Below are 14,813 nucleotides of genomic sequence, written 5' to 3'. Positions count from 1 at the left end.
GGTACTGGGCATGTGGCTACAATCAAATCAACACTGCCAACACGGGCTTAACCTCATCAAGACGGCAACACAACAAGTCTCAAGAATGATAAAGCGGGTAGCCACTAAAAGGACGGGGATGAAGGAATCAGACACCCTTCACCTAATCAGAAGTCTGGTGGTTAGCTGCTTCATTTACAGCTTGCCGTATTACGAGCTAACGAAAACAGAGAGGGATGCGATCAATTCGTGCTTACGGAAAGCATACAAGATCGCCCTACAAATTCCGCAATGCGCCTCAACCGAAAAACTCATGTCTCTTGGAATTCATAATACATTCGAAGAACTGGCAGAAGCTCAACTGATAACTCAAAGAAACAGACTTGCACAGACGACCACGGGTAGGAAACTCTTTGGCATACTCGGGTATCACGAGTTCCTAGAAAAACACAACCAAGCTAAACCCATCACCACAATAATCAGAAACAGCATCAAAGTGGCGCCAATACTAAGAAATATGGACCCAACTCTACATGCAGGCAGAAGAGAAGCCAGAGCTGCATACATTGAGAAAACGCACGGCGACAAACCAACCTCCCGCTTCGTGGACGCGGCAAGATACCCAGGCAGGCAGAAAAGAACGGTAGCTGCTGTCACTGACTATTTGGGCAGAGAAATCATTAGCGCCTTCACTCGCAACTTCACTATCGTGGAAGCAGAAGAAATCGCAATAGCCCTTGCTATCAAAGCGACGGAACCAAACTAACAACAAATAACCATCCTATCAGACTCTCAAGCGGCATGCAGAAGCTACCTCAGCGGACGAGTATGCACCGCAGCCTATAGGATTAACGAGATATAAAACCCCGAGCCAGATTTCACCTTATATGGGTACCCAGTCATGAGGGAATCAAGGGAAACGAAGAGGCTGATAGAGTAGCTCGTGCGCATGCTACACACCACGGGTGCTCACAGGACGCCTCTGAAGACCTGATCCTGATTGACCAGAACTACTCTGCAATTTTAAACTACCACAGAGGAAATAGAATGAAACTACCACCCCCAGATAAGAACCTCAGTAAGGAAGAACAGGTTATATGGAGAAAGCTGCAAACGTATACATATAACAACCTGCACATTCTACATAAAATTCACCCTGAAATTTATGCGGACACATGCCCATGGTGCGGAGCCACGCCAACCTGAGACCACATCTCATGGGCATGCACGGCATATACACAAAAGACAAACACAGAAATTGCGGATCATACACAGTGGGAGGCGGCGCTGTCCAGCTCACAGGAAGAGGTCCAAAGGGCCATCATCCGACAAGCAAGACGGTGTGCGGAAGCCAGTGGGGCCCTTGTCTAGGGGCTCCAACCATTGAGCGTTTTATTCTTCAATAAAGTTGCTCTATCTATCGCCGGCCACGGCATATAGCATGCGGCATAGAGCTGCCTGCATAGGTATACAGCGCGACGAGCCGAAATGGCTCGCTGGCTGGCGTAGTACCATACGCAGACTAGAGCGTGCGGTCAATGAAACGATCCGGTTACTGAAACGTATCACGAACAGACATAGTGGAATGAAAGAAAGCAATACGATCCGCTTGGTACAGGCGTTCGTAACCAGTCACATAAAGTACGTCGCCTCCTACCTCAAGTGGCAGGTGGTGGAACGAACTAAACCAGACCGCCTCATCCGCAAAGCGTACAAACGTGCCATAGGATTGCCGATCAGTACCAGCACGGATAAATTTCTCGAACTGGACAACGTCGCACAGTACGAGCGTTTGTCAAAAAGCAGAACCGGACGACACATCCTCAAGACGCTGGGCATCAGCTACCACACACAGCAGGGCGAAAACGTTGCGATGCCCACACCGATTCGCGAGCGCATCGCCGTTTCGCCGTTGCCCAAGGACATGCACCCGACGCGTCACGTTGGCCGGCGCAACTGGCGCGCGCGATATTTACAAAAATACGGCACCAAAAAAGAAACTGTTTACGTAGATGAGGCCCGTTACGAGTGGTGACGTGGTTTCGCAGTCGCAATCACGGACCACAGCGGAACTTGCGTCGCGAGCGCGACGATACGCACGGAAGAGACGGAGGCGGCCGAGGAAGCAGCGATAGCCCTCGCGGTAGCCACCACGGATGCCGAGGTGATAATAAGCGACTCGCAGGCAGCGATACGCAACTACGCTAGCGGCCCGCATTCTCCAAATTCAACAGGGCAATATTTGCCGCAAAAACGACAGTTTCCTCGTATGGAGCCCGGCCCACACGGACCCTCCGCTCCCGGGAAACGAGACGGCCCACGCCACGGCTCGAGGACTTACATGCCAAGCCGCGGCGCCCGCCGGCAATCCCGACGTCTCGCCCACCGCGAGAGCGATGCGGGAGCGGACGGGGGGGGGGGGGATCGCATGACCACTTTCAGAGACATCACGCAACACTACAGATTGAACAGATGTAAATACCCACCACCGCACGGCAAACTAAACAAGAAACAGGCGGTTGCCTGGAGGCAACTGCAGACACACACATATCCTAACCCGGCGATCCTTCACCTCTGCTACCCCGACATTTATCCGTCCGACAACTGTAAACCGTGCGGAGCCAGAGCGACGCTGCAGCACATGCTATGGGCATGCACCGGCAGCGAGCAGCAGGAGTCCCCGACGAACGGTATAGAAATGGCAGTTTCGAACCGAGGGGCGCGTTGGGAGGCGGCCCTGTTCAGTCACGACCTCGCCGATCAACCTCGCCGACCTCGCCGACCTCGCCGACCCCGCCGATCGCCGTCCGGCACGCCGAGGAAGCCGCCCGAGTTCAAGGACTCGAGGCCGTCACCTAGGTTGGGGTGCTGATGGCCGCACCCCGCCCAAATCGCCGGACATTTGCAATAATGTTTTGACTCACTCACTCAGAATGTCACGACCTTCAGTAGAGGGTTAGCTATGCAGTCAATATTCCATAATAGTTCCATGAGATTAGTTAAGCTTTTCAGAACCTCCAGAAAATACAAAAAAGAAGAATTCTGCTGAAGATACCAATCTGAAACTTGTGTCGGAGCATCAGGGAGAGGTTCTGGGCATTTGTGCCAATTTTCATCAACATGCGTAAAAAAATAACAGTTGGTTCTCAAAGCCCCTTTCTCCCTTTAATGTGCACCGTAATCTCGACAAACAAGTGTTTTCGGTTACAGCGACGAAAGATTGGGCAAGTTTGTAGAGATTTATGGTTAGGAGATGCAAGCGTGGAAAACACGAACAGAACAGGAGAAATGACACAAACGCCGCCGGCGTTTTGTTTTCTGCTCCAATACTTACGTGTTTGCCCTTTTGAAGTTCAGACACGAATCTACGCCTTTGTTTATTAACGCCCATCTTTCTGCACGAAGTTCACCAGAGTGCTATTCAGCGAAATGCAGCCGCTGCTGGCAGTGACCAAACCTGCGACCTTGTGGTTATAGAAGCAATGCCATATTCATCGAGCGAGCCACCGCTGCAATTTCAGTTGCCGCACGGCGTCATGCTGCAATGCGAGATAGCGGACCCATTCGGTTGCAAGCCGCGACGACCACTTTCATACGAAGGCGATATGCACAACTGCTCGTCCAACTAAATTTAGTTGCAGGTTCGAAAACGGCAGGTGATCGGTAGCAACCTAGGCAGCCAAGTTAACCGCGTCGCACTCCCCTCCGGATTAAGACGCACAGCGAGGTCGCCGAAAAGTGGGCGTCGCGGCGTCCTTGGAACGGCAATCCAGGTGGCCTTCCGTCAGGTTTCACTCAATGTGTAGTGCCATCATCGCGTTGGTTTTTACGCGATAACATTGAGGAGCGCATGTCGCAGAAAAGCCGGTGTCGTCGGCGTCCGCGGCGTTGGCCGTGAGCGAAAAATGGCGGCAGGCAGTTTATAAGGAAAAACAACTTCCAAGATAGGCTGAGTGGGATTCGAACCAGGGTTTACAGAGTGCGAGACCGAGACGCTACCACTCAGCCATGAGTTCGATGCTCTAAAGCGGGACAAAAACGCCTCTAGTGAATGCGGTGTTGCCTTAGAAACGTGCCGTAGAAAGTTATACTGCGGTGTATATCGGTAATTATGAGCATGTAAATTACAGAAGTCGCAGTTAAACGCGTAGCGAAGTACGTTTCCGCTACATTTCTTCTGCGCTTGGTGCGCACGCAGAGCCATCTTGCGGCAAACACAGAAGACCCCCTCCTCGCAATGTACGGCGCTGCCCCGACAGGTGGCGCGCCACTCAACCGCGCGAAACGGCTCCTCTTTTATCTCAGAGTGCGATTCCTAGGTTCAGCTTCCGATGCGGGACGCCTCTGACGTGATCGCTGCGCCGTAGCGCGTCTGGTGGGAAAGCGTCCCCTGCGATATGTGTCGTGCTGCTGGTGAGGAGTCATGCGTCTGCGTGGTGCTCCCAATAGAGAGAGAGGACGATCCCATCGAGGCGTCAACCCCATCATTGCGTCCGCCTTCATGGCACGTCGCGGCCTGGCTGTCCGTGCCGATCACGACGTTTGGCTCGCGTAGATCATTTCTCCCTCCAAGACACCGAGTTCTTTGGTTCGTTCTGATTGCACAGGCACACGTTTCGTCATTGTGTGACTCAAGAGCATGCCGAGCGAATGAGTGGGCGGTGCGAACGGGGCGCGATAACGCTATCGCATTCCCCTCTTGAAGGCGAAGCTTAAGCGTCCTCCAATGTTTTTATGCGACACAACCCCAAGCAGTATACTGCTTAGAGCACTAGCGGTTTGTTTCGGCTTGTTCCGGCTTCTTTACTCTAGGCGCCATCGTTCCGGACAGTTTTGTCTCTCCGCATGCGCTTCCCAACAAACGAACTCGGCGAGACTCTCAGCCCTAGCATTGATTGGTTGGCTACACGTATAAGGCACTACCTTCCGTTGGCTAGGTAGCCGGTGATGTGGGGGAGTCTTCTGATGCCTACGCTATAGTCAAGCTGAACAACTAGAGCAACGCATAACAATGAAAGACAGGACGCGAGAGCATCGGTGGCACACACACTTCATAGCTCGTGCTCTGAAACAAGAGACGCAGTATGGCTCACACGAACAGCGATTCCGGTAACTGTGCTAACGAACAATGGCGCACCCAGCTCCGGGGTTTGAGACCAGTTTGTTTGGGAGGTTTTATGTGAGAGAGGTGTCGTCGGAGGATGACAGCCGTGTGTGCTGTCCATCGCTGTAACAAGCTTCACCTTGTTAGATTCGGGATACACCTGTACAATGTCACGGTGAGCTGCCTGTTGAAGCTGATATCCGCGATTGCTTTTGGCACAGCGACCAAAATCATTAGGCTTGACTCCCCATAATTATCTAGGTTGCTGATCGCGTTTGTTTTTCATGGCACAGCTCGTGAGGATAAGCAGTAGCTCACGTCAATTTAGTATTGCCTATTAAGTTGCGTGACATGGTAATCTTGGATGTGTTGAAGTTCTTAAGAAAGCACAGGAAGATGTGAGCTGGCAGAGCTTGCAAGGTAACATTCGCGAATCCTGAAGCCGCGAAAGATGAGGAAATTTTCGGAGGCTTTTCAGGTTTCTCGCCAAAACCCGGCATGTTTCATCGTTGAGCACACAAAACCGGTCTCCATACGGGAGCACTGTGATAGTGTCTTTTGGTTTGGTATCATTATTATGAGCCGACAAGGCTCTTCCGCTGGTCTTGCCCGACGAGCTCTTGAGGTGCTGCTCACATTTGCTGACCCAACGCTGTGTCAAGTACACCTACGTTACAACCTCTACAGATAAAAAAAAAGTACAGACTAAACCTTTCGCACCAGAGAATTAAGAACAGCAAGGACGTGTTCTCAATCGTAACATTTTCAGTTTCTGTCAGTTGCCAGCACATTTGTGTCTATGCTGCGCAGGAATAAGCGCTTCACAAATGTTTCATTACCAAGCGTTTTTGCGTACGCAGGACAATCCCGTAAAAAATACTATGTGCGCCGTACCGTAAATTTATCTTCACATTGTCACGTTGTAGCGACAACGAAGAATCAAGTACATATGAGTTTTCATAGCCATACAGTCATATGATCGTATAGATCCATAGCCACGTACGGATGCAGGGCATATCGGGCACACGGGTCGTTCGAAATAGGAATATGTGGTACGTATTCCTTGATAAAACATTGTTGTTGCCCGTATATTGCCGATGTGCCTCGACAGCGTATGGAGCCTTTATGCAAGCGCTTGAATGTAGGCTGCCCACCACTTAGTTTCCACTCTCTGCGCCAAAAGAATACGATGCTTCGTATTGTTTACGAAGAGTAGTAGCTATATAGGACAGCACACCTCCACTCCAGTGCATTCGAGTACACGCCACGAGCTCCTGGTTGCGAGTTTTCTCTCAGAAAAGGTGGCGGGGGGTCACAAAGCCGAGTAAACACATTACTTGAAGGGTGGCACTGCCCCGCACTATGCTGTGTCAGGATGAAGTGCCAAGTGAAGGACCATACAACAGTTAAGGTGGTTAGTACCACGAATTCTTCGCCGATAAATTCTTTCACGCTTTTATATTGTGACAAAACGCTGCAAGCGCACCGTTTTCGCCTTCATGACATTCGTCTTTAAAACACATCTCGTAGGAAGTTTTTTTTTCATGCTGAGAAAAATGAAACAGAAGTCTCATTTTGAGAAATTTATCTCACTAATTCATTCCCGACAATGCGGAAATAAGCAGTTCTAATCGCCGTCTCTATATAGCGACGGGTGCGGATTTCACAGGCTGCAATAAAAAGCTGTTTGTTCTAGTCATTCGTAATTTGGAGCGTGAGTTATACAAACGTGTTCCTTTGCATTTTTCAGACAGTGAGATGGAGGAAAATGAAGGTGCACGAGGATCATCTGGAAAAGGCGGTGGTGGCGGAAGCAACGTGCTGGTGAGTTTAGCTTTGATATAACCTCAACCTAAAGTCCCTTCAAACCTCAACTGCCTTTAAATTACAACATTACCTTTAAATAGAGCTGGCGGTTTTGTTCAAATGGCCAAGCGTTGAAAGGGATAGCAAGGCATATCTTGGAGAAGCCATGCATCCAGCTGGCTAAGACAGCCAGAAGCCTATCGAAATAAAGCTGAGGCCAAACACCAGTTTGTTAGTTGGAACCCTTAGCTTCGACTCACTGGAACCTGCGAAAGTGATTGTTGAGATCATCATAAACCTTTCAAGTCTACTTCTAGACCAGCTTTTTTTGATAACTACATGAAGCCATTTAGAAAACCGGATGTTGATAGGCCAGGCAAAGGGCTCGCTTACGTTCTTGCTAAGGCTCTATCTACACCAACCTTCTGAAAATGTTTTAAAGACCTGTTCTAGATTATCTAAAAAATATAATTAGGCCGGGCATTAGCCGACATGTACGTCGTTTTATGTAGTAAATAGTTTCACGGAGAACCGCCCGGCTGGGTGGTTCTTGCAACCGACAAACGAACGACGATAGTGACGCGTCGGCGCCCGTATGGGAACCCTGTTTACGAAACACAACAAAGAAATGGCCATCACTGAAACTGTTGGCGCAATCTTTAATATGTGAAAAGTGACTTCGCATAGATGGCGTGAAGATTGCAGTCCATTCTGTTAAGGGTTTTGTCAGTAGTTCGAATGATGAGTGATACACTACACTTGGCGTAGTGTGCAAGATACCATGCGCGGATTAGAAAGTTCTTTATGCAGATGAGACAGCAAATATAAAGAAATGTTGCAGCAGCTCCAAAATGACGTCAACAAGAGAAACACGTCGACAATTGCCTTAGCGGAGGATGTTGAAGCACCCGGAAACACAATTAGGTGCGCCCACCAACACGCCCAGGATGGCGTGTTGGTGACAGACCTCAATGGGGTGTCGTCACGGCCTCATATGAACTCTCTCTTAATGGAGACTACTGACAACACCCTTAACAGAGGTCGTGACTTCGTATTGGCACCTACACGCCCCATAGCTAAGCACTTGTGGCTACGAGATGAGCGAAAGCAGGGTTTGGAGAGCACCCATGGTAGCTTCTGAAATATCAGCATCACACCTTTATAGTATAGTAACTTATAGTAATAGTCATCTTATAATCTTATAGTATTTGCGTAAACTGAACGACCGTATGTGACTTGCCTGTTGCACTCAATTGAATCGGTCTTCTTATGTGGCCGAACGCCTAATAATCACGCTGATTAAACTCACCACAGCCACGAGTCCTCCCCCATTCCCCCCCCCCCCCCCATTACCAGAAATTAAACCAAACTACTTGCATATTAGAAAAAAAAATATGCCCATCCAACGCACTTTTCGATATCTACTCGAAGCGAAGCTGGCGGGAAGCGGCCAATCAAACGCTCTAAATTTACCCATTTCATTGGCGTAAGGGAGACTGGTTCGCGGGCAGGTGTTATCGCACACCCGGGCTGCGCAATGTGACAGACGCTGCCATTATTTCAAAGAGCTATAGTTGGTAATTATCTCAAAAAGCTGGTGTCGCCTCGCGGTTAGAAGTTGGGGCTGCTGTGCTGGGCTACCGACGTTCGATGCCACCGTCGGACACGTTACTCATTCTTCGTTTTTTAAGCTGTGATCTATTCGGTAAGACAGCAGCAGCACCTAGCAATGACGGTCAGGAAATTCAGGCAGGGTTAGCGAGTAAAGCTTAGCTTAAAAAATAAAAAAACAAGAGAAAAAAAGGGACATATTTCCGTGCTTTTCGGTGTTCTTTTGTCAAATTCGTGACAGTTGTTGGAATCCATATTTATAAGGCTGTTTTAAAGCATCCGTACCGAAGAGAATAAACGTCACCGTTAACCTCTCCATAGGTTGTTCCTCAGGCGCCGGCACCACCTACGCCACCCGTCGTACCGCAAGGAGATACGGGCTCGTCCAATACAAAGGCGACTCGGAGGCCAAGTGAGCCATTCAGACTATCTTGTGACGATCGGGAATTCGGTGCTAGGTGATGAAGGCGATTGCTAGCTTTCGTAGATCCGTTTCAACCTTTACGTGGTATCTAAAAAAATAAAGAACAGTAGAGCTCCTATTATCTATCTCATTCCGCCAACTTTTCACGCACTGTGTATATATATTGCAATTCCACATGCCAGTTTGGTAGAGACTCGCAGTACGGAGTGTTTCAGGTAGCGTCTCGCAAGCCTTAGAAAATGCAAGTGAGCACTGCAAGAATGTGATCAATTCAGCGTTGCTCACTGCCCCTTGAGACATCCAAGCAACTTTTGAGATGCGGTTAGCTCTATAATTAGAAATTGTGCAACATATAAGATATTGGCTTAAGCAGAAAATTTTCAAGGGGAAAGTGTTAGAAATAATCGCTTGGTTGTTTTGCATGATACAATACTCGGCTTAAATAATGACATGTAAAAGCAATACTTTGGGATGCTCAAGAGGATGATGAATAATAACAAGTTGGTTAGATTCTCGGGACGGATATTTGCGTTTTTTAAGGCTTGCCGCAAGTTATATAACTGAAAACCCTATAGTTGGCTTCACCGAGCACGCGGCAGCATCGTAACGCTAAGCGAACACATCGATCATTTAATTAACAGAATTCAGGCTGACACTTATAAGAAGACACGCACCCCTTGTGGCGCTCAAGGCAGATGTGACGCGAGCAAAGCGGATGTGACGTCAAGCCCAGAATCGCATGAGGAGCGCATGGAGCTGTTCCAGTCACACTTCTTGCTATTAGCATGGAAGAAGAGGTATAAAAAATTCAACCACGACAAGCATACACGATTCTGTCTCTAGCAGCCACTTCAGTTCTGAATAAGAGAGGTCCGAGATTGCTCGTCTCATTCAGCATGCTTTGATGTGGCGCGTTTTCCAGTTTTTATATAGAAAGCATGTTTTTTTTTTTACTTTTTGCGGTCGCCACGTTCCGAATCTGAAAAGTATTCGCTATTCCATTCGATATTATATTCCGGCATGTATAATTTATAATTGATTCTATTTGATAATTTCACGGTTTTAAAATTCTTCTTTCTTCTCACGCCAACGCAAATCTCTCGCACTCCGCAGCACCTCCGCCAAGGACACCAACGCCAACAACTCCAACAACTCCAACAACTCCAAGAACGACGACTACGCCACCGCTTCCTCTGCTGTGCTCGGTGGGGACGCAGACGGCGATTTCCAAGCGCTTCCCGCCGGACAGGTTATGCGACATCGTCATATACACGCACGTGCGCGTGTTCAAGAAAACTGTGATTGGGGCCGTCAGCGACATCAGCTACCATGCATTCAGGAACGCCTGCAGCACTTACGTTGACACCTCGTGCGGTTTGTCCTTCGACGTCCGGTGAGTCCCTGACACACGCGAAGCTTGGACCATTAGTATCCCACTGAAAAGTATCCCACCGTCATTATTAATGCGATCGTATCCGGACCGCTAACTGCGATGGTTGAAGTGTACACGTCACGGTTGCCAAGATTTAGACGCCACCTATTGTAGCAATTATAACACAATCGTTTGCCAAAAGTGATTAATTTAGCAGAGTCGCAAAGCCGGTTTACGCCAGAAGGACAGTTTATGCAAATACCTGTACTAACCACAATTTCCATTCTTGCTGAACCACCACGCTTGTGGTTCCCGTTGATATTAGGAGCAGAGTCCCTTCTACTAATTTTTGCGGGCCATACTCTGTCCGAAACCGGGCTGCACAATGAGGCGTACGGACGGACGGACGGGCGGTTGGACAGACAGACAGACAGACAGACAGACAGACAGACAGACAGACAGACAGACAGACAGACAGACAGACAGACAGACAGACAGACAGACACAGACAGACAGACAGACAGACAGACAGACAGACAGACAGACAGACAGACAGACAGACAGACAGACAGACAGACAGACAGACAGACAGACAGACAGACAGACAGACAGACAGACAGACAGACAGACAGACAGACAGACAGACAGACAGACAGACAGACAGACAGACAGACAGACAGACAGACAGACAGACAGACAGACAGACAGACAGACAGACAGACAGACAGACAGACAGACAGACAGACAGACAGACAGACAGACAGACAGACAGACAGACAGACAGACAGACAGACAGACAGACAGACAGACAGACAGACAGACAGACAGACAGACAGACAGACAGACAGACAGACAGACAGACAGACAGACAGACAGACAGACAGACAGACAGACAGACAGACAGACAGACAGACAGACAGACAGACAGACAGACAGACAGACAGACAGACAGACAGACAGACAGACAGACAGACAGACAGACAGACAGACAGACAGACAGACAGACAGACAGACAGACAGACATATCGAGCCACCGGGTGGGTGGGCGGTGGCGGGCAGGCAGGCGGGAGAGGACAGATAACATGAAGTAGTTATCAGTGGTTGACAGGCGATAACATTAAGTTGTTAGTGCGTGAAATGCAGTACCTGGAAAAAGGATAAATAAATACTCATATCAACATTAAGACAGCCTACTACAGCGCAGACAGAGAATTGTTATGGGATATTCTCAAAAACGAAGACGTAGATGACGAGTTCGGGGATGCTGAGGTATATCGGCATAACCGAGTACAAATGTATGGACAGGCCGAAAACGTAATCAGGTCATACACAATGAACAAGGGCTGGAGCAAGGGTGACCTCTGCCTCCACTGTTGTTCACGCTTTATGTAAAGGGCACAGAAATACGATTGTAAAACGGCGACTTATGATTTGATTTATCCTGCATGCGTAATGGACAATCGGTGCAACAGAAGGTCCTAGGACTTATGCTTACAGACGACATAGCGGACAATATAAGACATTTACACACACTTGCGAATAGCTGTGGCAACGCAGTGACAAATCTAAGCCTTAAGTTTAGCACAGAGAAATCGGCAATTATGATCTTTATTCCAGAGATGAGTAATTGCATGGTCTCAATTCAGCAGCGAGTCATACCCATAGTTAAGCAATATAATTACCTCGGCATATACATTACATACATTACCTCGGCATATATACAGGGGAACTATTGCGCATCGGGAATGGCACGCTCCCGCTGGTTCATGTTACAGGGCGCTATCTCCTGGGCGGTCTGTTCTTGGCTTGTTCATCCAAGCCAACAATCTGGTATCAAGTTATCGCCGCCACAGTCTGCATCACAGCGCTTTAAGCCGATTCTGAACGAAGCTTGCCTCACCAACTGTTGTATTCTAACATTCACAATGCTTTATCTGCCCTTCTGCTCATACTTTCTGGAGACGTTGAACCAAATCCTGGTCCAATGTCCAAAATTGAAGCTGATGCATTTGCCCAGGCTCTAGAATCCATTCGAAAGCTTGAAAATGGTCACGCTGCTTTAATTTCAGAACTCAAGGAGACTAAACAAAAAATTACCGACGATTACGTTACTTCCTAATGCGAAGTTTGAGCGCAGCAAATAAGCTGTTTCACCTTTTCGATAGATTGAGGCAAAGAAATCGAGCAACACATGTATGCGCTATCACAGAATTTTTTTTTTATTTTTCACACGTATTCCTTTAACAAAGACTCCACTAACAGTTCTTGACAGTCATGAAGGAAGCTTTGTGGTCGGAGAAATAGACTGATATATGTTCGACTTGGTACACCAATGCTTGATTCTCAAAGACGAGATGTATACAAGTGCCTCGCGAGGTTGTCACAGCCGTGGTACGCGTTACGAGCGAGAGGAACGGGATGTTCTCCCGCATAAGTGTTAGGAAATTGCTGTTTGTCTTTATGTCAAGCCGCCACCGATCTGGCTCTCTGATTGCCACCGCACAGGGCGAACGGCAGCGGCAATTTCGGCTCGGTCGGTGCACATATACAGATCCGCCGCCACCGATCTGGCTCTCTGATTGCCACCGCACAGGGGTTGCATTGGAGGAGGAGCGAAGAAAGGAATTAAGTTCGAGCCGGCGCTTTGACAACCGGAGACTCGCAGGAAGAGGGGGGAGGGGGGCGGCGTGTACACCCAGCGGCAAACGATGGGGGCAGAAGCGCGCGCAGCAAGCGGACAACACGATAAAGGGAGGAGGGAAGAGATAGCAGCGACTGACTGAGTGATGCCGCTGACGCCGATAGTGAGTCAACCCCAGCTGCGGAGTTGGTTTCAGGGACAACGAATAACCGGCGCGTCGGCAACTGAAGAGCACCCTATCCGCCACACAAGAACAGGGGGGGGGACCCTTTCCTCCTCTTTCTGCATGGCGGCGATGGTGTTCTATGCAGTCACGTTATCTTGACTCTCTAGCGGCGTCAGCGGCATCCAGCGGTATCAGTCGGTCGCTGCTAGCGCTGGGGGGATGAAAGGGGGGCGGAGCTGGTTACGAGGCCGACGACGACGACGACGCGAAACCCAGGAACGGACGCCAAAGAGCTGCGCTCTAAAACAGGAGGCAGCCGACAACAAAGTTAAGCTGCTCAGCGCAATCCGCCCTTTCTTCGCATTCCACAGCCGAAGCCGGGACAAATTCTGATGCTATAAGCAATGTTTCCAAGCAATTGGCAGCAATATATTCAAGATGTAATGACGCTGAAAATAGACTACGCCGCTCGAATATCTTAATTAAAAGTATGGGGTTTTACGTGCCAAAACCACTTTCTGATTATGAGGCACGCCGTACTGGAGGACTCCGGAAGTTTCGACCACCTGAGGTTCTTTAACGTGCGCCTAAATCTAAGTACACGTGTGTTTTCGCCCCCATCGAAATGCGGCCGCCGTGGCCGGGATTCGATCCCGCGACCTCGTGCTCAGCAGCCCACCACCATAGCCACTGAGCAACCACGGCGGGTATCGAATATCTTGTTCTTTGGAATAGATGATGATCCCAAAGAAGATCGGGCAGCATCCGAGCAAAAAATTATCAAGTTTTGCTCAGAAAAACTTGGCGTTACCACGACAGGTCAACAATTCGAGCGCGTGCGCCGTTTGGGCAAACATTCGCAAGAAAAGCGCAGGCCCATCATAGCAAAGGTAACTTTTTTTCAAAGACAAATAGCGTATCTTGGCTACAGCGTCTAAGCTTAAGAGGAAGCTCTAGCTCGGGTGCTCCTATCTTAATACATGCAAAAAGAGACTTCGTTTTTCTCGGCTACCACTACACCAAATTTGACGAGGTTTGTTGCATTTAAAAGAAAAACTCAAAATATTGTCACTGTTGGTTCCGAATTTTTCAGTTAGGTCGCCAATTTTTTTATTAGAAATTGGCGAAAATCGAAATTTTTCAAAAAACGATACTATCAAGTTTATGACTCTGTAGCTCATATGATGTTAGAATACTGAGCACGAGGTCGCGGGATCGAATCCCGGCCACGGCGGCCTCATTTCGATGGGGTCGAAATGCGTAAACACCCGTGTACTTCGATTTAGGTGCACGTTAAAGAACCCCAGGTGGTCGAAATTGCCGAAGTTCTCCACTACGGCGTGCCTCATAATCAGAAAGTGGTTTTGGCGCGTAAAACCCCATAATTTAACTCTGTAGCTGAACAAAAATAATAATACAATCTTGTGAATTGCATCTAATAGTACATCTAAAGCGGACAAAATTGGTATTTTACACATGAATATAAAATAAATTTAGTAATATGGAAATACAGCTTTTGCAGAACCCTTGTGACCAACGTAACAAATTCACGTAAGATGTAAAATGACGTATGAAATTTGTCTGCTTTGAATGATCTAATGGATGCCGTTTACCGAACGGCGACAGCTGCTCTTGATGCAGAGCTAGGAATTTGTAAACTTCGTGCTTCTATTTTTTCAAGCGGTTGAATATTTGCAAATCTTTTTAACA

The 14,813-nt window shown here is 48.4% G+C and overlaps 1 protein-coding gene across 2 annotated transcripts in view; it reads left to right on the top strand.

The window, feature by feature from the left end:
- The window catches only part of LOC142587014 (uncharacterized), a 63,563-nt gene that overhangs the window by 11,348 nt on the left and 37,402 nt on the right, over positions 1-14,813 (top strand). For both annotated transcript variants that reach the window (XM_075697889.1, XM_075697888.1), the window contains 3 exons: positions 6,834-6,907; positions 8,822-8,912; positions 10,038-10,317. In XM_075697889.1, coding sequence (XP_075554004.1) covers positions 6,834-6,907; positions 8,822-8,912; positions 10,038-10,317 — 445 coding nt within the window. The remainder of the gene's footprint in view (positions 1-6,833; positions 6,908-8,821; positions 8,913-10,037; positions 10,318-14,813) is intronic.

This window comes from Dermacentor variabilis, chromosome 7 (assembly GCF_050947875.1).
Source record: "Dermacentor variabilis isolate Ectoservices chromosome 7, ASM5094787v1, whole genome shotgun sequence".
In the NCBI taxonomy this organism is placed as follows: domain Eukaryota; kingdom Metazoa; phylum Arthropoda; class Arachnida; order Ixodida; family Ixodidae; genus Dermacentor; species Dermacentor variabilis.
The sequence above is the reverse complement of the archived record's forward strand: the minus strand, read 5'-3'. Positions and strand labels throughout refer to the sequence as shown.